We start from the raw sequence: 26,710 nt of genomic DNA, 5'->3' as shown, positions 1-26,710 counted from the left end.
TTGTTAACAATTATTTGTGAGGGCTTTTATGCCCTTGCAATTAATTATTTGCAAATTTCAAATAGAAGACTTACTTTTTAGAAACAGATAATGGCGTCGTTAAATATTATTTGTGATGGCCTTTATACACTCACAATTAGTTATTTGCAAATCTCAATTGATGACTAATTTTTAGTGAAAAATAATGGCATCACTAAAGTTGTTTGTGAAAAAGCCTTTATGCTTTCACAAGAAATTATTGACAACATATTAGGAAAAATAGTAAAGACATTAAGCTATCACTTAGGCTGTGTTTGGTTCATGTAAAATATTTTCCGGAAAATAAATATTTTCCAGAAATGCTATTTTCGGGAAAGGAAAATGTATTCAGGCTGTTTGGCTGCCTCGGAATTCGTTTTATGGAAAATCAATTCCGGTGTTTGGTTCGTTCAAACATTTTATGGAAAATGCTTTCCGTTTTACGAAAAATCAGTTCCCATGTTTGGTTCGGTCAAACATTTTACGAAAAATGGAATTCGTTTTTTACGGAAAATCATTTCCCATGTTTGGTTTGTGGATCATTTTACAGAAAATATGAAATGCCTTACAAATTCAAGCACCTACATTACCTAGACAAACCTGTAACAATACAAAACTAATCATCCACTTCAACATAAAAAATAATCATCCAAATTCAAGCACCTGCATTGCCTAGACATATCTGTAACAGTACAAAAATAATTATCCACTTCAACATCAAAAATAATCATTTGAATATACCCATAATATTTATATAAAAACAGCCACATCAATCGTTCACCATTAGCATTACACCTCCATGGTGTACAAAAATGATACCTACTCGTGGTATTTGAACAGTACAAATACATAATTTGGGCAATTGTATCGTTCCAATAATACAAAAGACTACATATATAATACAATGGTAGGTCAATACTAGTACTACAACAAAAGTTAATTCTTAAAGCTACCATCACAATCAACATGAAACAGACAAGTCAAAGTTGTGAGAATAAAAAACCATCCAACCATAGCTTTCTCAGCCTAGCATTCTTGGCTAGAAATCCCCATGCTGCCTTCTCATTTTCACAAAGATGATCAAACGCAGTTGCGAGCATGTCTTCGCTATACCCATCCGCCATTATAGCCATGACTTCATTGTAAAAAGCTGTGTAATACACCGGGCCCCGGTTGATTTCTTTTAGAGCCACAACTATTTCCTTCAGCTGATCAGACAGATCAATCAGCACACTATCATTAGCATTAGAAGGTGCATGCCCTCTTTTGCGGGACTTGGAAATTCTCAACCCAATGGTGGATGACTCGACTGCATTCTTCCCTTTCTCGACCACACCTTCCTCCACATTGTCTGCAACAAACTCAACATTGTCCCCATTGTCTGGCTTATTCTCAATATCCACATAGGACTTAGAAAAGCCACCCGTGGCTGTGTCCTTCCCCACAACAATAACTAATTCATCATACATCTCAATTTTTTTGTTTAGATACTCCGCATGCTTTCGATGCGCCTGTAAAGGAGAAAGGAACGTATAATAATAATGCAATAATCACTTCACTCATAAATTCAATATTCAATTCAATATAGATGCCATTAAATGATTTAGGTTAATGATAAACAAAAAAATCTGTTAGGGAACAGGAGACATAACCCATGATTTTGAAGATAAGTACAACAAAAAATACAATGTACAAATGCTAAGACCAGATTTTACAATAGATCCACACATTAAAGTTATATTTGAAAAACCTTATAAAAGCAATGGAATCCTAAAAAGAATGACACTATAAATTTCATATAAAGAGGGTACTTGAGTAGCCTTGTCTTGTTCTCAATTCATAGATTATAAAAGGCAAAAACATATATTATCATTTATATTAAGAAAATATAGTTGGAAGCCATACCATGACTTCTTCTTGGTATGTCTTCGCATCGCATGTTATCATTTTTAGGTTATCATCCCAGCCAAAGCCACTCTTCTTTCTAATAGTCTGAATAGTGGACCACATGGTCCTTAGAGTCCGCATCCGATTTTCAACATCAGAAGGGTGGCACTCAACCCCAAATTGGGCAGTTATCTCCTTCGCTACAAGAGCAAAGGAGCCTGCCTTGAAAGTGCTAGACGGCTTGTTGCTCTTTGCAACCTCCTGCGCAAGTAGCCTAAGCATCGTTGAATGCATAGGCCGCAGCCACCTGAACTGCTTGCTGCTGCTCACCTTCTCTTTGCCCTTTGACATTACTACATATGAAAATTGTATAGTGAGAGTAGCATTTAAAAATGAGAGTAGCATTTAGTAATTACGCTCAAAATATGAACAACAAATCAAACACACATACAACCACGCTTATAGATGTGCACAACAGAATGAAACATGCTAACACTGGAAATAACAATGTAATACCATCAAATAACAATGTAATGCCGAAAATACTTTTTCATTATACCACCAGAAGTCTATAGTAAATACATTGTCTTTACAAAAATAAGAAAGAAAAAACACATATTACAATCATAGAAATCTAAATAAAGTACTACTCTCCACTCTTGGTATAATCAGACCACATAGCTTGGCATATCTCATCTCTCTTAGCATTCCACAATCCACTGTCTTCAATGGACTCCCGACGTGATTGTGTTTCTTGTTGGGGGTCACTAGACTCTACTTGGTTCATTACATCTTCCATAATATGGTCATTTGGTTCAATCCCCATAATGTGATTATGAACCACACAACATGCTAACACTACTTTCACTTGAGTTTCAAAAACCAAAATGGTTTTGCATCCAACACTCGAAAACGTTTCTTCAACACTGCAAACCCTCGCTCAATGGTAGTTCTCAATAAAGAGTGTCGGAGGTTGAACAATTCTTGCTCATTCTCAGGAGGACGATCACTAAACTCTTTCAAGTGATATCGCACACTCTGATAAGGTGACAATATTCCATTTTTATTACCATACCCAGCATCACCAAGATAATATTTACTTACATATATTCAAAAATAAAACCAAATCACTACTATGCTTAGGAAAACGCACAATATTTATTAAACTAATAAACCAAAAAGGTGAAGTAATCGTATAATACCTTCGGGAATTGAAAATCCCCCTGGCCTAGCAAATGCATCATTTAACACACGTGAATCATGTGCACTGCCTTCCCATCCAACCAATACATAAGTGAACTTTAAGTCAAAACTAATGGCAACTAACACATTTTGCGTGGTTCCATCTTTGCGACCACGAAATCTTCCTTGTATTTCAAGTGGCACAGATGCACGAACATGTGTACCATCTATTGCTCCAATACAATCCTAATTTTCGACAGACATAATGGTTTAAAATTACACATATCTTCACAATTTACAAAAATACACAAGTTGCAATATTTACCTTAAAATATGGGTAGAACCTTCTGCTATTCCTTCTCTCTGGGGTGTATCTTCGCTACGCAGTCTTATTAGAGTTCTATATAATTTCAGAATCCCCCTAAGGACGACCTTGAAGTATCTATGAACAGTCTTAGTTAATCTATAGATCCGACTACCCATTACACAGAATCTCACATTATGACCAATAATGTGTAAGAAAATGAGCACTTGCTCTGTAACAGACATGTGAATAGTCGGGTGAACGTGCTCCCCCTTAGTGAGGATGTGACATAAGTGGTGGAAAGCTATAGGCTTCATCCTAATTTGATTCACACAATGTCTATTACTTCCATGTAGAATACTATTTATGTATTCCTCTCTCTTGGCTGCATGATTAACATAAGGCGCCCTAGGCAGTCGTCTACGTCTACGTCGCAATTTCCTTAACAATGCAACCCCCATAAGGAGGACAGATGCAACTGAGGCAAGAATTGCGGCTTTGGTTTTTTTTTTCATCTAAAAAATCACAAACACTGTGGTCTAAGAGATATGTAAACAAGCATGCTATTGATTACACAGTAAATAAAAACAGCCACAAACAGAAAACATCCAAACCACATTGATAACGAGTACCAAATCACATTGCATTCTATTTACAATCAATATTTACACCATCACAGTACCATCACATTGATAACTGCACATTGATACCATCACATTGCATTTTATTTACAATCAATATTTACACCATCACAATACCAACACATTGATAACTGCACATTGATACCATCACAATACCATCACATTGCATTCTATTTACAATCAATATTTACACCATCATAGTACCAACATAAACCACGTTGATAACTGCACATAATACCATCACAATCAATATTTACACCAACAAATCACATTGCATTCTATTTCTGTATAATTGTAACACCAACAACAGTTAAATTCTTAAATCAATAATTACAAAATGGATAATTAAAAAAAGTAAATAAATAAATAAATAATTATATAAATAAATAAATAATTATATGAAGTAAATAATTATATAAATAAATAAATATATATATATATATATATATAGATCGGATCCAAGAGGGTGGGTAGGAGGTTGGGTTGTTTATGGGTTTGAGGGAATGTGGATCGGAGGTCAGGTTTTGGTCGGAGGTGTGTGGATCGGACTGAGAAACTCACTCACCGTGGATTTTGGCTAGATGGGTTTGAGGGAATGTGGATTAGAGGTCAGGTTTTGGTCGGAGGTGTGTGGATCGGAGGTGTGTGGATTGGAAGTGTGTGGATCGGATTGAGAAACTCACTCACCGTGGGTCGGATCAAGATTGAGAAATGGAAAGGAAACTCACCGTGGGTCTGCGTTTGGCGCTCGTCGAACTGTGGGTGGAGCTGTGAGGAGTGCGTGAGGAGTGCGCTGCTGTGAGGAGTGCATGTGAGAGCTTGTGTTACTGTGAGGAGTGCACTGCTGTGAGAGAGCTCAGACCGTGTTATGTGAGGAGTGGAAATGGTTTGAAGTGAAAATATGAACAGAAATGATTTTACGAGTGTTTTGGGTTATTTTACGGTCAAAGGGGAAAAACATTTCAGTTGACTGAATTTATTGGTTCAACCAAATACTCAAGTTTTACGGAAAAGCATTTCCGGAAATAATTTGAAGCCAAAACAAACACAGTTTTAAAAACTTTTTTGCAAGGGATTAAACAATGTCACTTTTATTAAAAAAAAAATACAAAATTTATTACTAAAATCTATTTAAACATTCAAAGAGTAACACTATATTTAACTTGATAGTAATACTATATTTAACTTGATAGTAATGACATCTTTTTGTGATTTTCCATATTTTTTGTTCAAGTCCTACCTTCCCTTCTTCGCTATATACATACAACGGGATTTCAGTTCAGGATGTGGAGCTAGAGCTGCAAGACCTTTCTTTTTATTGGTGTGGGCGCATTTGATTGTCTTTGCAGTTCAAATGTGAGGAGTTTAATCATTGTACGGTGAGAGCCATACAGACAAGGGGGGTTTAAGTCCAAATCTGTGCCTTGTACGATAGAAACAATGTGGCATGCGCAGCAGCGCATGAGCTGAATACAGTCTGCTTGGTTCCTCTCGGTCATTAATCTTATATATATATATATATATATATATGTATGTATGTATAGGCAAATTTTAACAAATAGTTCACCTGTGCTTGTTAAGGTTGTACTAAGGTAGGTCCTATTTAATAAAAAAATGAAATAAATAAAAGAAAAGCACATGAAACTGGACTTATAGGTTATTTTAATATATTTTTTCTCTTTATAAAATTGGCCCACAATGAAAAAAATGACATAAAGCTGAATGAAAAGACAAAAAACTGTATAACGGGCTCTTATAGTGCCCGTTAACACAACTCATATATATATATATATATATATTTATATTTATATAGAAACAAACACACACACATAAAAGGAAGAGAAAAAAAGATTCTAACATAAAAGTTATTGTGGCTTTTGAATAGAGTTATAGTGTGTTTTTGTGTTAGATCATTAATCATTTATGTGGGCAATAAATTGAAAATAACACATCATATCATATCATATGCTATAAAATAAAAATTGGGTTTAGAAGTCATAGTTGCACCAAGTGATTACTCTTACTAATTCGTAAGTTAATTTTATAGAAAAAAAAAAAAAAAAAAAAACAACCCAAATTTTGACTAAGGGATAAGATTTAATAAAAATTTAAGACAAATTTAAATTATATTCAAACTAAAAGTTTATTATAAAAAATTTCTAAATTTAAACCCAACACAACTCACGTTTTTGTTTTTGTTTTTTTCCTAAAGTATAATAAAAATTGAGTTTAGAAGTCATAGTTGGGCCAAATAACTACTCTCACTAATTAGTAATTTAATTTTATATAAAAAAACAAAAAAAACAACAACATTTTGACTAAGGGATAAGATTTAACAATAATTTAAGATAAGATTTAACAATAATTTAAAACAAATTTAAATTCTATTCAAACTAAAAGTCTATTATAAAAAAATTTCTAAAATTAAATCTCACACAACCCACGATCCCCCCCCCTTCAAGTTGCATGATGATTTAATAATAATTTAAAACAAATTTAAATTTTATTCAAACTAAAAGTCTATTGTCAAAAATTTCTAAACTTAAATCCCACACAACCTACGCTTTTTTTTTTCTTCCTCAAGTTGCATCTTATTAAATTATTATTTTATTAAGATATTAAGCTACAAAGCTCTTAACTAAGGATAATATTAAAAATAATTTAATTTAGATAAAACTTTATCATCTAAGTTTTAGAAATTTAAATCCTACTCAACTAAAAGTCTATTATCAAAATTTTCAATATATATTCAGTCATGACTTTTCATGGTTGCACCAAGTGGCTACTCTCACTAATTAGTAAATTAATTATATATTTTTGTTAGGATGTATTTCCTCAATTAAGGAATAATATTTAACAGCTGTTTTTAAATTCTATTCAAATTAAAAGTCTATTATTAAAAATTTATAAACTAAAATCCCACACAAAACCCACATTTTCTTTCTAAAAAAAAAATCACTTTTGACTAAGGGATAAGATTTAACAATTATCACATTTTTGTTTTTGTATTTTTCCCTTAAGTTGCATGATTTAACAATAATTTAAAACAAATTTAAATTCTATTCAAACTAAAAGTATATAAAAAATTTCTAAACTTAAATCACACACAACCCACGCTTTTGTTTTTATTTTTTTTTTCGCAAGTTGTATCTTATTAAATTAATATTTTATTAGGATATTAAGTTACAAAGCTCTTGATTAAGGGATAAGATTTAACAATAATTTAATTTAGATAAGAATTTATTATCTAAGTTTTAGAAATTTAAGTTATACTCTAACTAAAAGTCTATTATCAAAATTTTCAGAATTTATATATATTTAGCCATGGTTTTTCAATATAGTCCCTGTTAACTAATTAATAAGTCATTCCTATAATTAAATCTCGCACAATACACCTCACTTTGTTTTATTCTTTTTTTCAAAATGCAACTTACTCTTAAATTTTAATATAATAAATTCATCTTACTTATTGTTCTCTACTTCTAAATTTGTGTGCAAGATATTATACTAAAGGAAGTTTATTATAAAAAAGCAAAATAATGGACACCCATTTAAGATCTGGGTTCTCTTATGCAAGTTTTTATTTATTTTTTTATATTTTCAAATTTTGAACTCTTTTATGTCTATTTTGATTTTTGGTTTTGATTATTGTATTTAATTTGTGTGTGTTGATTTTTTCGATTAGACTATCACTAGGGAAAAAATTGGTATTAAGGAACTATTTTGTTTATTATTGTTTGTGCTAGCTAAGACATAAATTAAACATAACCCAAATAGAAACGATCAAATTCATTCCATATCTCATATTAAGAAATTAACACAAAGCACAAAGAGAATTTTAAAATATAAAAATAGATAAACACTTATAAAGTCTAAACTCTAAAAAATCAGTACTTAAAGTAATTTTTTTATTAAAATTTTTTACTTATTTTATAATTTATTATTACTATTTATTTAATAATTTAGTTTTAATTATTTTAAATTTTTTGAGTTTGCATTTGAATCTTCATCAAACTGTGCATTTTTTGTATTTTTTTTTTTTTTTTTGAGAAAGAAGACTGTGAATATCATTGAAGTTAGCCATAATCGGCAAATAGTACAGAATGGAGATGTGGAGGAACATCCTCCATCCACACCTTAAAACCTATAACATGTCTTGCATGTTTTGCTAGGTTATGAGCAACAGTATTGCCAATTCTACGAGTATGGGAAAAAGTAATACAATTGACATCTGTTAAGGATTTGGCCGAAGCGAGAATGTGGCCAAATGAAGATAAGGATTCATCATTCCTTTTGAAAGCGTTGATCACCACGTCGGAGTCACCTTCCAAAATGTAGTCGGAGAGGCTGAGTCCATGAGCAAAAGTGATGGCCCGTGCCACTGCTATTGCTTCAACCAGGTCGGAGGAGAAAGGCAATTGGATCTGTTCCGATAGGGAAGCAAGTACCTGCCCATTTTCATTTCGGATAACAACACCCAAACCAGCTTTATTAATATCTCTGAAAAGTGCTCCATCGAAGTTGATCTTGAGAGAGTTTGTTGGTGGTGGGATCCAAGTAACCCGGTTTGTACTTGATACCGTAGCTGGAGATTGTTGGGCTCTGTTTGCACGGTGGAAAACAGAGAGGGCTTGCCGAGCATTTGGAACGACCTGGGATATGGGGTAGTCATGTTGCTGCACTCTAATCTGATTTCTACGGGACTAGATTGTCCACATTGTTGCCACCATCATCTCTATATTTTTTTCCTCTTCGTTGGAAGTTTTTTGCATAAAACCTTTGGAGATTTGTGTCATGGTGAAAGGTTGCCCGCAATTTACCCACTTTATTGACATTTTATTAAAGAATCATTAATCAACATAAGGATGTAATATCCTCGCACACTAATTAAAATTTAATATGAGGTATAACTAAAAGCCTTATATTTTAACTAATAAATCCTGGTGTTTATATATATATATATATATATATATATAAAATAAAGGTAACTTAGCATATTGAATAAGACACCAAGAAATGTGAACAATATGTTAGGGTTTGTTTGGTAAGAGTATTTAAAAATAGTTTATTGTTTTGCAATTCATAAAATAGTGGGTCCCACACTTGAATTCATTGTTTGGTTAATATTTTCTAAATACAATTTTCAAAAAACTATATTCTATTTTCCAACAGCTAAGGGCCTAATTGGTAGTAGGATTTTTGTTTTTGTTTTCAAAATAGTATAAAAACAATTTTCAAAAAATTGAACTTGAAACTAGTTTTCAGATAATAATTTTTATATTTTACATGTGTGGCTCCCACTTTTAAAAATAATTTTTAAAATACTAAAAAAAAAAATTGTTTGAGAGACTATTTCTATTTTTGAGATTTAAAATATATAAAAATATATAAATATAAATATAAATATATATATTTATAAAAAGTAATGTGTAAAATCTGTAGATTACTATTTTTTTTTTTTTTTTTGTGTGGATAATGATAAGGGAATAGAGCTCGTTATGTTTTTTTCTTTTTAATGATAAGTTTCAAATTTGAAGCGTTAGAATTTTTTTTGTGATAAAAAGAAACTCCTAAATTTAAGAGATAAAAGAGTTTAGACAAATATGTGGGGTTTACTATTTTCAATTTATTTATAACTATGTCATTAAAAACATTTTCTATATCTTGAAAACACCCCCTAAACTGTTTTCAACATTTGAAGGTTGTTGTTAGTGGGTATTGGTGTGTTTGGATGGTAGAATTGGGTATATGAATTTGAATTTAGGTGATTAAAATTCAAATATTTTGTTTGGATTGCTTAAAAATGGTCAAACATTTGGATTTGACAAATCCACTAAAGATTTTAACCTTTAAATCCTTCAATTTGAAATAACTTCTAAACCCATAGAATTTTAGAAATTTATAAGATAGACTTTAATATTTATATATTTAGAATTAAGGAATTTCAAATCCATCACTTTAAAATTCAAATATCCAAATGCGACCTTAGGGTATTTATTAATAAACCATTTAAAAAAAATTAATACCACTTTCATGGGAAATATAAAAAACTATCACAAAGTCAATTGCTTTTTTCTTTAGGAAAAGTTAAAGGATGCTCTAAGGGAATTGGTTTAGAAAATATTTTTAGAAACTTTTAATGAGAAAAGAAAAAAAGTAAAGGATTATTTTAAAAGATTTTTATATTTCTCATAAAAGTGGTATCAAAATTTTCCTAAAATTGTCTATTAACAAATGCCTAAAGAGGCACCCGTTAATCGGACATTTTTTCTTTTTTCTTTTTTTTTTTCCATAAAATTTTTAAAAATATATTTCTTAAACCAATGACTTATGGTATTTGTTAACTTTTCCCAATTTCAAAAAATAATAATAACTTTCAATCGACATTTCCTCATTGACTTAAGGAGGTCTCCTCTCCTGTGTAATAATTATATATGCTTCCTCTTGCAAATAAGGATACATCTCACACTTGTGAGCAAATTATCAAGATCGAGATCCTACAAATTAGTGAAATTATTAATAAAAGACAAAGTACTTAATTATAAATACATAAACAAAGTTCAAATTTCAAAGTCCAAAAATTAACACTCACAAATTACAGGTTTTAAGTTAAACAACTCAAAGCATATATAATGTTTCACATAAACGACTCAAAGCAAATAACAATGTCAATACCTAATGTCTTACGTAAACAATACAAAGCAAACAACAATGTTTCAAAAAACACCACAAACACACTCAATCATCAAGACCGAAATTTTGGTTACCTTGGATGGGTTTCTTAAAGTGTGGTTGATTATTATAAACAACATTCTCGACATTGTTAGAAGAATTAAAAAAAAAAAAAAATCACTTTTGTCATCAATGGTTTCTCTCACAGTGGCGTCACTGTCGATTTTCTCAGCTTCTCACACTCGCCTTCTACTCTCTAGTAGTCTAGTTTCTTCTCTTCTCTTTTGCCTTATGTTATTTTGTTTATTAGGTAAGGTGACAACTGACGCGAGCCTTAGGGTTTTATTTTTTGCTTTTCTCTATATATGTTTTAAAAAAAAAATTAATTTGGGCTATGGCTATTGGGCTGATCTGTTTATTACATTTTTTAAATCAGTTCGGGGCCTTTGGGCTCCATTTGAAGGCTCGAAATAAGCTAAAAAATTTGAATTTTCCTTTATAGCCCAAGATCATTAATATTGCCGTGGGATTGAGATTCCACACGAATCTCACTTTAGTAGAAATCCTAGTAAGACTCATAACGTTTTAGGGATGTAAAATCTTAGGATTTTAATATGCAAAGATTTGGGTCAGGATACTGATAACCATGCTTGTGAGGTCATACACACATAAAAAGGGATAAAAAGGGGTGTTATTTGCAATTGTTACCTAAAATGATAAATTCATTGATTTATGCCAGTGTCTAAGTTTTTAAGGAATGGCCAAACCTATATTGTACTTGATAAATGTGCATTGTTAAGTCTATTTATTTAAAATAAGACTCAAATTAAAACTCAATTATCCAGTTTCATGATATTTAAATGGAGTTCTATTATTTATTTTTAAATTATTTTATACTCCATATCTTACAATTACTAATTATGAATTAAAAAAATTGACCTAACGGTGCACATTTATCATGTACAATTAGTTTTGTCATGATAATCAAATACGCTCATAATATTAAAAAGAAAAATGGTATCACTTCAATTCTTGAACTGAAATTCTATTGTAGAAGAAGTTCCCTTCGATCATGTCTTATTATTATTATTATTATTATAGATAGGTAGATAGTGGGCTAGGGAAATAGGAATTGAACCACAAATATGGAACACCACAAAAAATACTATTACTAATGAATATAATGGAGACTAGAATTACTTTTGAATTGTTTGGAGAAATATGATCAAATATTTCCTTTAAGTAGAATCCATTGGAGCAAATAAAATTTCGTATTCATGCAATGAATGCTACGACATGTTTTAGAGATTTTATAAATTGAGTTTGACTTATCTCCAGTATTTTTTTTAACTAGAATCTTATTTTGTTTTAATGAGAAAATGACATATCATCCACTAACTAAATAAAAGGTGGAGATTAAAATCTACTATCATTTATCATTGTATATTTAAAATAAAAAGACATGTCCAGTTAAAAAAGTACTAGAGATAAGCAAAACCCCTTATAGATTTCGCTACTTGTTTTGAATGTTAATCATTAGTGTAAGAGTCTAAACAATTTTAATTTACTAGTCAATATATAGTAAACGAGGTGGTGCTTACCTTAATAATCCTGAAGCCACCTCTTTTTAGAATCCTTACTTAAGTCTTCTATCTAGGGTTATTTGAGTTAGAAAAAAACTAATGGGTCTAAAGGTGGCCAGGGTTTTTACCAATAGTAAATGGGTAAAACATAAGTACAATTATACTAGAGTAAGTTCTCCAATTAAATTAAAAAAATAATTAAATTAAATTTAAACGTCTTTAAAAAAGATAACACTATATGTCTTTTATTGGTCAATGCATCCAAAGACAAAGTTGTTTGTAGACTAAGGTATGCCATGATCCTCCTAGAATTTTAAAAAAAGTTTCTTAGGATATACATTGAAAGTAAGATACAATAAATATATATATAGATGGGTTCAAGTTACACCTGATGTAACTCTTTAGAGTTACACATTTTTTAAATCGTTGGATTTAAGTAGATCTAACGGTTAAAAAAAAATCCTCATTATTACAAATATTCTTATTAGGATCTCATTAATTATTCTCATTTATTACATTTTAAACCTATCTCTAAACCCAAAAACTTTTGACGTCTGACTCTCTCTCTCTCTCCCTGTTTCTCTCTCCCTCTCTCTCTCTACCTACGTTTCTCTCTCTCTCTGTCTCCTCTGCCATTGCTCCTCCACCATTGTTCCACCTCTACAGGTTGCCAATAGAATTTAAAAAAAAAAAAAAAAAAAATCCCATATAAGTCTCTTTCTAAAAGAAAATTAAAGCTTTTAATAAAATATAACCAACAATAATTCCGTATTAGCAGACAGTGAAAATTTTTCTCAATGCATTAGATTTGGTTCCAAAGAATTGTCAGTTCTTTCCATGATTGATTGGCTAGAGTTAAGCATTATGGAAAAACTTGCTGTGGAAATCAAACTAAAAACATACCTAACTTTCATTTAGTCATTTCTTAAAAGATCTTCCAATTCTTAAAAAATTCTGTATTGACAGTAATGTGGAATTTCCATTATTGAAGAAATTTAGCATAAACAATTGCCCTAAATTGAAGACATTTGCATTCAGACATGCTAGTTCAAACATGGAGGTTCATAAAGGACTCGTGGAAATAAATTCAGGGGACAATTGTCATACAACTTCACAATCACACATCAATGACAACGTATATATTTTTTAAACTTTCCCCCTTCTCTTATTTTTGAGTTTTTTTAAGTGTTAAAATTAAAAATCTTTTAGCCTATTTAACTATGTTTGTGAGGATCTGAGTTTGTAAGAGTTGAGAAAGAATTTATTATTGCTGCAGATTGTGCTCGCCAACTTGGAAAGTTTGGAACAGTCCTTAATAGACTTGGAAGAGAAACAACAAAACCAACGTTGGGCAAGGTCCTTTTGCAAAATATCAAACATGCATTGAGAAAAATTCTAACTTTTTGCTATTACGGAATTATTCTTTTAGAAAGAGGCTTATATGGGAATGGGATTTTTTTTTTTTTTTTTTTTTTTGCCTTCTGCTAGTAACCTGTAGAGGTGGAACAATGGTGGAGGAGCAATGGTGGAGGAGACAAAGAGAGAGAGAGAGAAACGTAGAGAGAGAGAGAGTCAAAGGTCAAACATTTTTTGGTTTAGAAATAGGTTTAGAATGTAATAAATGAGGGTAATTAATGATATCCTAATAAGAATATTTGTAATAATAAATGTATTTTTTTAACTGTTAGATCTACTTAAATCCAATGGTTTAAAAAATGTGTAACTCTAAAGAGTTACACCAGGTGTAACTTGAACCCATCTCATATATATATATATATATATATATTTGGCCCCCCAAAATTGAAACTAGTTATTTCAAATTGAAAGCTAATCCAAGGAATTTAAACAAATAAAGATTGATGCTAGGGATGTTAAAAATTTTATTATGTAAAACTTATAAACTAATGTGTCAATAATCATTAAAAAATAAATAAATCAAACCATCATTTACTAGGTGGATGAAACCGACCATTCATATTCATTGTCACTTCAATCTATAAGTTTAATTTTCTAAAATTTGTAATAATTTTAGCATTTTTCAAAAATAAAATGGTCACCTGACCTTTTATTTTATTTTTTTGTTGTAGAAAGTTTCAACTTATAGTGTGCGCTTCTGATGATAATTTTTTATCATCAGACCAAGACACCTATCGGTTTTTAGTATAGACGGAGATTGAACTCTAAATCTCTTATTCAACCATTAAAGATTTTACCAGTTGAGTTAAGTACTGGACCCATTAAATATTCACCTAACATGTATGTGTTTTGCATTAAAGTTTGGGACTTTGAAAGCTTACCCAAAGATTCTAAAAATAAAATGTTCACTTGACTTATATATGCTTGGTATAACAATTTATTTAATAAGCATAATATTGGACATACAATGATATTAAATATGATTTTAACTTTCGGGGTTGATTTACAACGGATCTTTTGATTTTTTGCATTAATAGGGAAATTGTTGCATCATTTAGAATGATTTGCTTTAAAATATTTTTGAGTTACATTGTGATAGATCACAAATGATTGAGTATAAAAGTATTAAGAGATAACTATTTTATATATATCTTTTATTTCTTAAATATTGAATAGATGCTAATTTTATTTTTTCATATATTAACTTATTTTTGAATTTCAATATATTTTTATTTTATTTTTTAATGGTCAATATTTTTATGCTTCACACCACCCCTCCCCCAAGACCCCCAACCCCAAGAAACAATCCTTAACTGTCATTCAATGCAACGATGTGTTTGAATTAAGAAACTATAAGTCTATTACTAAGTTTTGCCTTAGTATATATATTACAAACTCCAATGTCAAAATTACTAAGGTTATGTTTGGTGACAATTTTTATTTTCTATTTTCAAAAATTTATTTTTCGGAATAGAAAGAAAAAACAATTTTCTTGTATTTTTAAAATAAAAAACATGTTTGGTTAGTTAAAATAAAAAATAATTTTCTGAAGAAAAAAAATAAAAAATACTGAAATATGTTGTTCCTAGGATTTGAACTCTAAAACTAACTCTTTAAATGGAATGGATTCATTAAATTAGATGTGTGTTTTCGTTGGCTTTTGAAAACTGAAAACTGAAAATAACCTTTTGCCTGTTTTCAATTTGCTTTACGAACTGAATTTTGAAAATAATTTTTGTTTTCTATCCATTTTAGGTTGTCAAACAAGTTTTTAATCTAAAAAATAAAAAAATTATTTTTGGAAACAGAAAATAAAGGGAAAAAACATTTACCAAATATACCCTAAATTTTCCATTTTGGAAAAAAAAAAAAATCTCTTTTTATTTCTTTCTTTCCTTTTTGTGTGTGTATATATATATATATATATTGTTGTTTTTGTCCATTGGAACTAGGTATCCCACTTTTTTATGAAAAGGAACCTCCATTGACCATAGAAAACGTTTCTTTAGAAAATACTTTCTTAAAAAGAGTACCAAACCATTATTTCTTGAAAAGGATTTCTTCAAGGATGTCTAGTGGAAAGAAATTTCGATAAATCCCATTGTAAAATTATTTATTTGAAAGCTTCAAGTGTTTTGAAAGATCAAGCCATTGCTAATATGTAGGCTAAAGTTACATGACATCATACCATAAACATGCATGGGAAAATAATTTCCACACTTGCAGGGACGGAGCCAGAGCTTTGAGTTAAGGAGGGCGACTTTACTGTTGGCTATGTGCAGTGATTTCAACTTTTGAATTTGCTATTACTTAACTGCTGAGGATTTTTTTTTTTTTTTTTTGGGTGTTGGTAAGAAAAAAATTATTTTTGTTTATAATTTTTTAAATGATAGGGTTGTTTATTTTAAATAAAATTGGTTAATTGAGCTTATTATTATTATTTTTTTAAGTTTTACTATTGGTAATTTTTGTTGTTAAGCTATTTTTTTTTTTTTTTGGGCTTGTATATTTTGTTTTAGATTTTAGATCTATAAATTTTTTTATAGTCACTAAAATGAGGAAATACTAGCATTACAAACTTTTTTTTATTATAAATTATTGATGTAATAAATGGTTACTAGTAAGTAAAAAATGATGTGAGTGGTGAATTCATGTGTGAACCGATAAGAATTTACTACCAAAACAGTTTATAAAAATGTTGTAAAAAAGTTTATGTGTGTAGTACACACACACATATATATAATAATAATAATAATATTTTTTAAAAAAAATTTAGGGGGGCCATTGCCCCCCAATCCAAAGCTAGCTACGTCCCTGCACACTTGCAAGTATACCCATTTAGATATAGTTTAACCATATATGTGGATTCATAATCATAAAAAGTTAACAAGACCATGTTGTCACTCATGGAGCATGGATAAGAGACTTTCTAGTCAAAGAATTGGCAAATCATGACATGGAGTTAACCTTTGAAATCAAGACATTATTCAAGAAGAAATTAAATCCAAACTTACATGATCGTAAATATTTAAACATGTTATTATATATGGAGAATGGAAATTCATAGCATGGAGCTAAACTCTGAAACATATATATGAAGAGGAAATTAAACCCAACACACAAGAGATAATGAGTATTTAAGCATAAAAAAGGTCGTGTATGAAAGAAAAGCTAATAAAATCTCAAGCTAGTAGGAAGAAAACCCATAAATAAAATGAAAGCATGCTTTCAAATAAAATAATTATTCAAGCATCATTCAACTCATATAGCATCAAATTAGAACGCAATTTAGGTAAATAACTAAATATATAATAGAAAAAAAAAGTAGGTAAATACGATGGGAATAGAAAAATACGTAACGGATTAGACTTTAGCCTAATGAAGGCTTATTTTTGGATAATAATGTAGAGAGATTGGGACAGTTTTTTTTTAGGGATTTTTTTCGTTTTTATTTTTTCAAGTTGGTAGGTATGTTCTTTAAATAAAACCAAAAAAGAAGACTAGTAGGTGCATGCAGATGCAGCATGAGCCATTTTTGGGGTCTGCATGCATGCGGTTAAAAGTTTCCTTTCAATAATTTGTTTCCTATTTCAAAAGTTTTCATTTTTTGCGCGCATAGTTAAACATCACTGTTTAAAAAGGAAAAAGATGTACTCAAGAAGTAAAAAAAAAAAAAAAAAAACCCTATTATATGTCCCACGTGCACCCACCCACATCATCTCATCTCCAACCCAACCCCAAATCTAATCCGCAATCCAACGTGTAACTTTGTAATTCATCATATTCATATTCATCCCCCGGCCCCGACAGATAGTAAAATTTACTTTATTTTATTTTTTTTTTACTTTCCATTCTCTAATTTAATTTAACCCCAAATTTATCACTCATACAGAATTTTAACCCCAAATTTGTCTCCCCATCTCACCGTTCAAAAATCATTTCCAATTAACACAAGGACAGAACAAAACAAAAGAAAACATATTTTATACATAGCTAAGTCGGCATAGATAAAACAAAAACTACAAACTGTTGGCTTAGATATATATATTTTTGAAAGAATCTTGGTTAATTAGAAAATAGAAAATTATTAAGTATTCTTGAAATATAATAAAATTGTGTTCATTTTTCTTATATTTATGGTCAATTTTATCGTAAATTTAATGAGTGGATCCCGTTATGAGTGTAAAAGGAGGGAGTATAATTTTCCATACTCTTAAAGTATCTAATTACTCAAAAAACATGAGATAGGTTGAATTTATTGATATAGATTTAAACAAAATATAGTAATTTTCTTTGAAATCAATTTGAAGGAAAATCTTCCCTCTAAGTATTTAAAAAAAAAAAAAAGTTTTTTTACATGCATTAATAATTTGAATTTTTAAATCATTTAAAAAGTAATTTAATTAAAATGTATATGGATTGTCATTTAAATTATTACTATTGTATAATGAATTTTTTTTTCTTTTTAATTTATGTGTTTATATACAATTTTCTAAAATTTTACTTGTTTTCTTTAATGTTATGCACAAATATACTTTAACTACTTCTCGATAAATTAATAAATGTTCATATAAATCTAACTATAATTTTTTTTTACAAAGGGTGATTTTTTTAATTAACATAAGAAAATAATGTTTGACTTGTTTGAAAAAGTATTTTATAAGAAGAATTAAAAAAAAAAAAATACATGATTAAATTGAACAATTAAACATAATCGGTATTATTTTTTTGAAGGATAATATATATGTATGTATATTTTATAAAAGCCAGAAATTGAAAGTTAATTAACCTCAAGCATAATTGCTTTAAACTTAAATATCTTTTTATATAATTATTGTTTGCAAGTTGCAACCTTTTTGTTATAGCCTATAGGAATTATTTATTATTATTTGATAAAATGTTATAGGAATTATTGATAACAATTCTTATTTCCCATTATAAATTAACCTACAAAGTATTTTGAATTCAAAAACTAATGAGTAGAAAAATCGAACTTATCTTATACAGTTGTACTATCTATTTCTATTACAGTGAGCAAACTATAATTTACAAGGGAAAAAGAAAACAAAAGAGAAGGAATCAAAGCATCAAAGAAATGGAATTGAATTCTCCACCAAATTCGTCATCGTAGGTCTCACTCTCACTCATTTCCACTCTGTTTAGCGGACTTTCCGAAGCCTCTATTTCCCACTAAAAAACCCCATAAAAACCAAAACAGAGCAGAGCAATCGGAACAGAGTAAGCTGAGAAAACACAGAGAAACCACCGCAAACTAACAAAAAGCAAGTGAGACTGTCTGACCGCGGTTCTGTTTCTGTCACTGATAGTTGTATTCATTCTCACTTGTTTTGTAATTTTAAATTTGTAGAATGAATTAGATCTTCGAAAATAGTAGCATTGTTTTGCAAATTTTGTACTTAATTTTGATCACTCTGTTTTGACATACCCTTTAATGCCATTGTGTTAAATTCTCCTTCTGAGATAAATATGTTTCTTAATTGATACGTTTTTTATGCTTGATATACTCAAACTTTTAATGGGTTTTTACTTAATTTTGAATTTATGGGTAATTGGATTTTTTTTTTTTTTTTTTAATTTTCAGGTTAAAAGAAAAAAAAATGCAGGCGTCAACTTTTACAGTCAAAGGCGGTATAGGTTTTGGGATCCAAAAGCGTACAAGGATTTTGAATGGTTTTGGGGAATCTAAAAAACCAAGTTTGGGATTGAGAATGACCGATAGGAGTGCTTGCTGTGGTCTACGCACCAGTTCGACGGCTATGGAGACTGAGCTCACTGGTGCAAGAGTGGGTGCTTATGGCATTTTCAGGTCCTCGGCCAAGCCCAGATCAGTCAAGGCTCAGGCTACTGGTTTGTTCATGAAATATCTTGATTGATTGGCTTTCTTTTCATTTTCAAAATTTGTATAGTTTTATTGGGTCATAGTTTTTTTTCCTTTAAATTTAGCAGAGTGATTACAGTTTTTTCTTTGAATTACTTCATTATTTGGTTACATGTTAAGGTTGTTTACTTCCTTTTGTTTTCTTTCCACATTCTCTACTTAGATCTTTGTGTGTGTGTGTGTGTGTGTGAGAGAGAGAGAGAGAGAGAGATCAAACTTCAAAGTACAAACCTTACAAAGTTAAACTTCATATTACCTTGTAATGGTAAGGTTTCGATTTATTTGCCCGAAATTGGGGACTTTAAATGGGAATTGAAGAACCCACTTCGAAGTCCAGTCCATTCCAACATTGCCAGTGGATTTAGTTGGATTTTTTTCTGTGAATTGAAGAATCCATTCAAAGGCCAAGCTTAATAATGCTCTTATTATTAAGTAAATCACTTTTCTCAATGAACTATATTTACCTGACAGCATGTCTTGTTGAAATCCGGATGGTCCTGTGTGGCCGTACATTTTATTATGGCAGTGATTGGCTAATAATTCATTTCTCTGTTTTGAAATTTTTGAAGAACAAATGCACTTCTTCCTTGTACCTTGTTGGTTCTATTTCACCACTTTATCCCCTGGATCTGTCATCCTTTGTGTGCTTTATAAACTTAGCAATCCCGTTCTGGTGCTATCCCAAGGACACACAATCTGAGAACATAATATGCTGGCTTGTACTTGTGTTATGATCAGCTCTGACCATTTCTTTTCATTTTGGTGTTTTAACATGGGATTTATGGGGCATGGTTCTTTGAAACTGTCTATATATGATATATCACAAAAGTGCCTTCCATGCATGTAGAAGTTTAAACATTTAACCATGGACAATGATACTCTTAGAATATTGATTAGTTTCTATTTTCTTACAATTACCATATGAAATTATGTTGCAGATGGTGATCTTGAGAATGTTCCTTTCACTGTGCCTCAGGGCAAATCTTCTGGGACTGTTTTGCCATACGTTGGTGTTGCTTGTTTGGGAGCTATTTTGTTTGGTTACCATCTTGGGTATGGTTTAGTTTACTTTGCAAACTGCATGCCCTATTAGAGCTTGTTTGGATTTTTTTTTAATTCAACATCAATTTCCTACTCTCCCGCCAGTGTGCAAAATAAAATTCTCTAATTCTCCACTCTTGAGGAATAGAGCAGCAGAATATATATGCAAGTCCTGCATCAAATTGGACATTTTTTTCTGTCCTGAAATGTCTTGTTATGTAACATATCCATGTTCTGAGGCTATAATGGTTTTGTACTCTGCTTTGGCTGCTGCAGGGTGGTAAATGGTGCTCTTGAGTACCTTGCCAAGGATCTTGGGATTGCAGAAAACACTGTATTACAAGGCAAGTGCAGTAATTTTTTTTTTTCTTTCTTTTTTCCTGTTTTCCGTAAATTAGTATGTTGTTATATAACAACACATATGTTTAGCAAATTTGATAACATAAGGAATGTTGTCTTATATCATGTTTGCCATCATTTTTTGCAAATGAGATAAAGAAAGTTGCATATTGAAAAGCTTCAGTTGGGATATTAATTGCTTCATATTTTGTTCTTTTTAAAGTTTCATATTATTTTTCTTTTTTCTTCTATGATATTCATGCTGATACTTTTCCATAATGTAACACTTTGAGCAGGATGGGTTGTTAGTGCACTTCTCGCTGGTGCCACTGTTGGTTCATTTACTGGTGGAGCATTGGCAGACAAGTTCGGTAGAACAAGGAGTTTTCAATTAGATGCCATCCCACTGACAATTGGAGCATTTCTTTGGTCTGTCATCTCTTGCTGAAGACAGGTTTGTGATATTGTAAAATATTTGCTGGACACTAATGCTTTGTCTTATATATTTTCAGTGTCACAGCCCAGAGTGTACAGACTATGATAATAGGCCGCTTACTTGCTGGCATAGGAATTGGTGTCACATCTGCTATTGTACCACTTTACATATCTGAGGTAGTATTATGTAGTTATTATAGGCATTGTGTGATCATGTGTATTTTTTTGAGGATAATATCTTTCAACACCCTTTAAAAATGCAGATCTCACCAACTGAAATTCGTGGTACACTTGGATCTGTGAACCAGCTATTTATATGCATTGGGATTCTTGCAGCTTTGGTGGCTGGATTACCTTTGGCAGGAAACCCTCTATGGTATTTTTTTTAATTAAATTTTTCCCTGTTAGTCATTTACTTTCTGTTATTTATAAATAACCGAAAGAAAGCGTATTATCATTTGGCTAAAACTGCTAGATAATAGTTAAATGATTGTTAGTAATATCTATCAAAAGGGTGGCCACTATGGTACCTAACATTAGGAGGGAGAGAGAGGGTATCCTTTTCAACTCCCTTTGGTCTCCTGAGGCCATACATATATTCATCCAAGGATTTCTTAGTTGAGACGTTCAAGACCCATAGCTATGAGCGTATGATGCCTAGGAACCCTACTTTGTTCTCAGTCTGTACATCATTTTTCCTTTTGGCTTTCCTTTTTTACTTTAAACCTTGTATTTTTAGCCTCTATCTTGTGCTTCAGTTCCCAGATACTACCAAAACCATGCCTTCTTTTACTTTTCAAAGTATCCTAAGTTAAATCTAAAGAAGTGATGGGAAAAAAAGTGTTTCTGTTTTCTTATGTGTAATTTTCAATGTTGCAATTTCAAGTTTCATGTGCAAGGCCCATGTGCAGCATCCATTGTAGATTAGTCTTAGATGATTTCACAAGTCACATTGTAAGGACTCTGGGACTAAAGGACATCTTAGTTTAAGAGCAATGGGGTGAAATCATTAATTTCCACAGAACTTCAGCAGATTATTATTATTATTATTTTGGTTAAAAAGATTAAATATTTCTAGGGGCTTTCTACCATACTATGCTTGGTCATAGACTTTTTACCATCTTTGTGAGTCCTGTGTGTTTTCTTAGTTTTCATGTAGGTCTTTTGGGGGATTTTTTGGGTACTTTCTGAGTTTGAAATTTTAATACACCTTATCCTAGTAAAAGGAAGAATGGAATGAATGTGCTATTATATTTATAATTGGATGAATTTAGAATTTAATTTATGGAATATTAAGTGTTTTAATCTTTTAAAGGCCTGTTCTTCTTCTTCTCTTTCTTCCTTCTATACTTGCACCGTTTCTGGGTTATTATTCAACTACCACTTGAACCTGCATTTTCTTGCCTCTTTGCAGCCTAAATGCTTGCTTCTTAAACTTCAACCTTAATGTTCAATTTGTGATGTAAATTATACAATGTCTGCATTAATTAGCTTTATAAATCAAGGTTGTAATAAACTTAAAATTAGATAGTCCTGGTCATTTAAACTAGGCATCACACATATAAACATATGTCCTGATCTGATGTGATAATATATTTGTGAAAGTAGAGTAGGCCACCTGGAGAGTCATGGAACTCTTTTGGTGTGCTGTTTGGGGCGCTCGCCTAATGAGCTTGATACACTTCTCTCCTAATCACTTCATGGCAAGAGAAAGGTTTGGAAACCAAAGACTTAACAAGGCTGCTTGCAACAATGGTTAAGTTTGATAAGAAATTTCTTTCATGTAATGAATCAAGTACCTACTTTTATACAATCACCTTTTGTGGAGGGGTTAAATTGAATGCTTATAAGTTCTCCATTTTTAAATCTTAAGAAGGAAAAGAAAGGGTCAGATCATGTTCAGGACTTTTTATTAGAGGTTAGATTGAATGCTTATTGGGTCATAACTGTTAAATTTTGTAGAGGGAAAAGATATTCAGAATCTTGTTTCTAGACTTATTTTTATGATCATGCATCCATTACACTAATGAAAATGCATGTGTACTTACACAGAACAGAAGAATTTATCAGAAAGGGGGTCTTCAAGACTTCAACCAATAACTTAGAGTTGATTCTGCCCTTGTCTGGTTTGTTTGTCAAATTTGTCCTAGTTAAGCTCATTCTCCATAACTTTGCTCCAGCCTTAATGCACTATTGAAATATTTACTCAACTCAACTAAGCCTTAATCCTAGCCCATTGGAGAATTCACTAAACTGTATCTTTTAAAGTCCCTGTTTTCATAATTCTCATGTTGGCTTTCTGCTTGGAGCACTACTTCTTTGTCATAGATTCTTCACTTGTTCAAACAAATGTTTCTTTGTTATATTCTCTACTGGTGAGACAGAATGGTACAAAGCAGTTGCTAAGAACTTCACCCTTGTTGTCCATATATGGATATATAAGAATTTTACAGTCTGATCTTTTTGATATGAATGTTTCTGTTTTCATGATCTCATTCTGTCGTTATTTTCTTTTTTGATTGTTTTATCAGGTGGAGGACAATGTTTGGTATTGCAATTTTACCTTCTATTTTATTGGCATTAGGAATGGCTGTTTCTCCAGAAAGTCCTCGGTGGCTTTTTCAGGTTTTCTTGCATGACTGTGGATTCACTTATTATTGAAATTTTTATATATACAATCTAACATGTTCTCCTTCAACTGTTAATGTAACATATATTCTTGGGTTATTTGTTTAATAATAAAGATGCTTAGTTAAACATATATATTTGCAGCAAGGAAAAATTGCTGAAGCTGAAAAGTCTATAAGAACTCTATTTGGAAAGGAAAGAGTTGCTGAGGTTATGCATGATTTAACAACAGCAACTCAAGGTTCTACAGAACCTGAAGCAGGATGGTTTGATCTGTTTAGTAGCCGCTATCGGAAAGGTATACCAGAGGCAACTTTGTTACTTAGTTTCTTTCTGGCTAACTACTTCACTGATAATATATCTTTGGGTTTATATATTCAAATGATACATTTTTCTTTGTTTATGGCCAGTTATTTTGTTCATAAGCAAGTTTGATAAGAGAGATTAAAACAATACCGTTAAAGTCCGTGCCTTAGTGTTGCCACTCATCTTCTTACTACTTTTTGTAGTTGATGTAATAATTCTCTCTGATGCAGCATGGTAAAGCATGTATATCCCTGACATATATGTCTTGCTGCAGTTGTTAGTGTAGGTGCAGCACTTTTCTTGTTCCAACAATTGGCTGGGATAAATGCTGTGGTATATTATTCTACCTCTGTGTTTCGGAGTGCTGGGATTGCCTCTGATGTTGCAGCAAGTGCTCTTGTTGGGACGGCAAATGTCTTTGGTTAGTTTTCTGTTAACTTTCTCTATGGAGCCAGTAAAATTTAATCTCACATTGTGCATATTATGTTCTATTTGACTGATGCTTGATATTCTTGCAGGCACAGCTGTTGCATCCTCCTTGATGGATAGGCAGGGAAGGAAAAGTCTTCTCATCACAAGCTTTTGTGGAATGGTAGTGTTATTTATGTCAAGTAGATAAAATGTGAATCTTCTGATACCTTATTACCTTCCTATCATAATCAAGCACAGAGTTTGTGATCTTGGAATCTGCCCTCTGCAGTTGCTTTCTAGTTCTTACTGCACATAATTATTGTTTTTGTATCAACGATTGCTTTCTACCATAAACCAATTATCTTTATATCACTAAGTGCTCCTATTTATGCAAATAGTTCATTCAAAGTTTTAGATGATTTTATAATTGATAACTCTCTCTTTCTATCTGCTTGTCAAGGCTGCTTCGATGTTGTTGCTTTCTCTGTCCTTTACTTGGAAGGTCCTGGCACCATATTCTGGCACTCTTGCTGTTCTTGGGACTGTTCTGTAAGTCATAACTTTTTGGGTATTTCCTTAGCTACTAAAGCTTTACGATCTGGTGTCATTTCCATTTCTGTTTAACATTGGCCTATGAAATCTGAACTTGACTTCCGTTCTCCTTACACAGCTATGTATTGTCCTTTTCACTTGGTGCTGGTCCTGTGCCTGCTCTTCTTCTACCAGAGATATTTGCCTCTAGAATCAGAGCAAAGGCAGTTGCTTTATCATTAGGCATGCATTGGGTAAGTCAAATGCATGTTTACATATTCAATTTGTGCACTTAATTACTGCCTGTGGGCTGTAGCATGCTTCAATTTCTATTATATATACCGACTGAAAGAACAACAGACATTTGTTAGATGAACAATCTATCAGAAATCAGAAGATGCTAACTGCAAACAAGATCATCATTTATCTTGTCTAATAGCATTTCAAAGTTAATAATTGTGTTCATATGTCTTTGCCTACACATGATATGAGTGTGCTAGAACAGAATGGCCTTTTCTGTCATATGGCCTTCTAAATGAAGAAAAAGATAGTATGCTATGCTAAGTTATGTAGTTATTAGATTGGCTAACTTTGTTGCCTATATTGTAGTCTTTTGTATATTTACCTCTCCTTTGATTATGAATTCTAAGGTTTTTCAATCACATCAGATTTCCAATTTCGTCATTGGCCTTTATTTCCTGAGTGTTGTGACCAAGTTTGGAATCAGCTCAGTGTATTTGGGATTTGCAACTGTCTGTCTTCTTGCTGTCCTGTACATAGCTGCTAATGTTGTGGAAACAAAGGGGAGATCTTTGGAGGAAATAGAGCGTGCTCTTAACCCTGCAATTTGATGAGGATATCTTTCTAAAGTGCATGTTATCACAATCTCACTGCAACTCTTGGATTTTGACCTTGGGGCGGGTGCTCTGGTTCTCCTTTTCCAGGACATTATTGCATTATCTGCTGGGACTCAAAACCAACTTGTATATTGCCCCAAATTTCACAATCTTATGTTTATTGCTCCACATTTCGCTATATTGAGTTCCTTAATTGTGACGACATTTTAGAATCAGGTTACTGAGGCTATGTGATATAAAATAAGAATGTATTTTGTCACTTGATTTTTGAATTTTCAGATTAAGGGTGTGTTTGGATATTGCATATTTTGTTAAAACTGAAAATTTATTGTTGAAAATACTATAAATAAAGGTAAAAGTTAGTTGAAATAGTACAGTGGGGTTCATAAATAGTCGTAAAAAATAAACTGAATGATAAAATAAAATTAATTATCCATCCCAATCCAAACTCACACTAAATAACATGAATGCAGGACAGTACTTTGAAAAGTGGCATTTTATTGATCTGTTTGTCGAAAGCTTCCAGCTAGCCCTTGCAATATGACAAATACCTAATGCTA

General features: G+C 31.4%; 3 protein-coding genes across 8 annotated transcripts; 1 reads left to right on the top strand and 2 right to left on the bottom strand.

Moving 5' to 3' along the window:
- Positions 1–735: 735 nt before the first annotated feature.
- Positions 736–5,485, bottom strand: LOC126713871 (uncharacterized). 2 transcript variants are annotated; one of them, XM_050413797.1, is made up of 3 exons: positions 5,273–5,485; positions 1,924–2,258; positions 736–1,529 (listed from the first exon to the last, which is right to left on the bottom strand). In XM_050413797.1, exons 2-3 carry the CDS (start codon positions 2,254–2,256, stop codon positions 999–1,001), a joined length of 864 nt encoding a protein of 287 aa, XP_050269754.1. In that variant the 5' UTR covers positions 2,257–2,258; positions 5,273–5,485; the 3' UTR covers positions 736–998. The 2 variants fall into 2 exon arrangements, with proteins under 2 accessions (XP_050269754.1, XP_050269753.1); XM_050413796.1 differs by lacking the exon at positions 5,273–5,485 and having other exon boundaries at positions 1,924–2,443.
- Positions 5,486–8,108: 2,623 nt separating this feature from the next.
- LOC126700045 (uncharacterized) lies at positions 8,109–8,867 on the bottom strand. The gene is made up of 2 exons (XM_050398028.1): positions 8,853–8,867; positions 8,109–8,735 (listed from the first exon to the last, which is right to left on the bottom strand). The coding sequence occupies exons 1-2, from the start codon at positions 8,865–8,867 to the stop codon at positions 8,109–8,111; spliced, it is 642 nt and encodes a 213-aa protein (XP_050253985.1).
- Positions 8,868–18,675: 9,808 nt separating this feature from the next.
- LOC126713870 (plastidic glucose transporter 4) lies at positions 18,676–26,409 on the top strand. 5 transcript variants are annotated; one of them, XM_050413795.1, is made up of 14 exons: positions 18,676–18,834; positions 19,306–19,571; positions 20,541–20,655; positions 20,920–20,987; positions 21,279–21,411; positions 21,495–21,594; positions 21,681–21,793; positions 23,949–24,042; positions 24,190–24,343; positions 24,626–24,772; positions 24,870–24,943; positions 25,223–25,311; positions 25,433–25,547; positions 25,962–26,409. In XM_050413795.1, the coding sequence occupies exons 2-14, from the start codon at positions 19,322–19,324 to the stop codon at positions 26,142–26,144; spliced, it is 1,635 nt and encodes a 544-aa protein (XP_050269752.1). In that variant the 5' UTR covers positions 18,676–18,834; positions 19,306–19,321; the 3' UTR covers positions 26,145–26,409. The 5 variants fall into 5 exon arrangements, with proteins under 5 accessions (XP_050269752.1, XP_050269751.1, XP_050269750.1 ...); XM_050413794.1 differs by having other exon boundaries at positions 18,677–19,008; XM_050413793.1 differs by having other exon boundaries at positions 18,677–19,032.
- Positions 26,410–26,710: the final 301 nt, after the last annotated feature.

The sequence above is a fragment of the Quercus robur genome, chromosome 2 (genome assembly GCF_932294415.1).
Source record: "Quercus robur chromosome 2, dhQueRobu3.1, whole genome shotgun sequence".
NCBI classification, from domain to species: Eukaryota; Viridiplantae; Streptophyta; class Magnoliopsida; order Fagales; family Fagaceae; genus Quercus; species Quercus robur.
The sequence above is the reverse complement of the archived record's forward strand: the minus strand, read 5'-3'. Positions and strand labels throughout refer to the sequence as shown.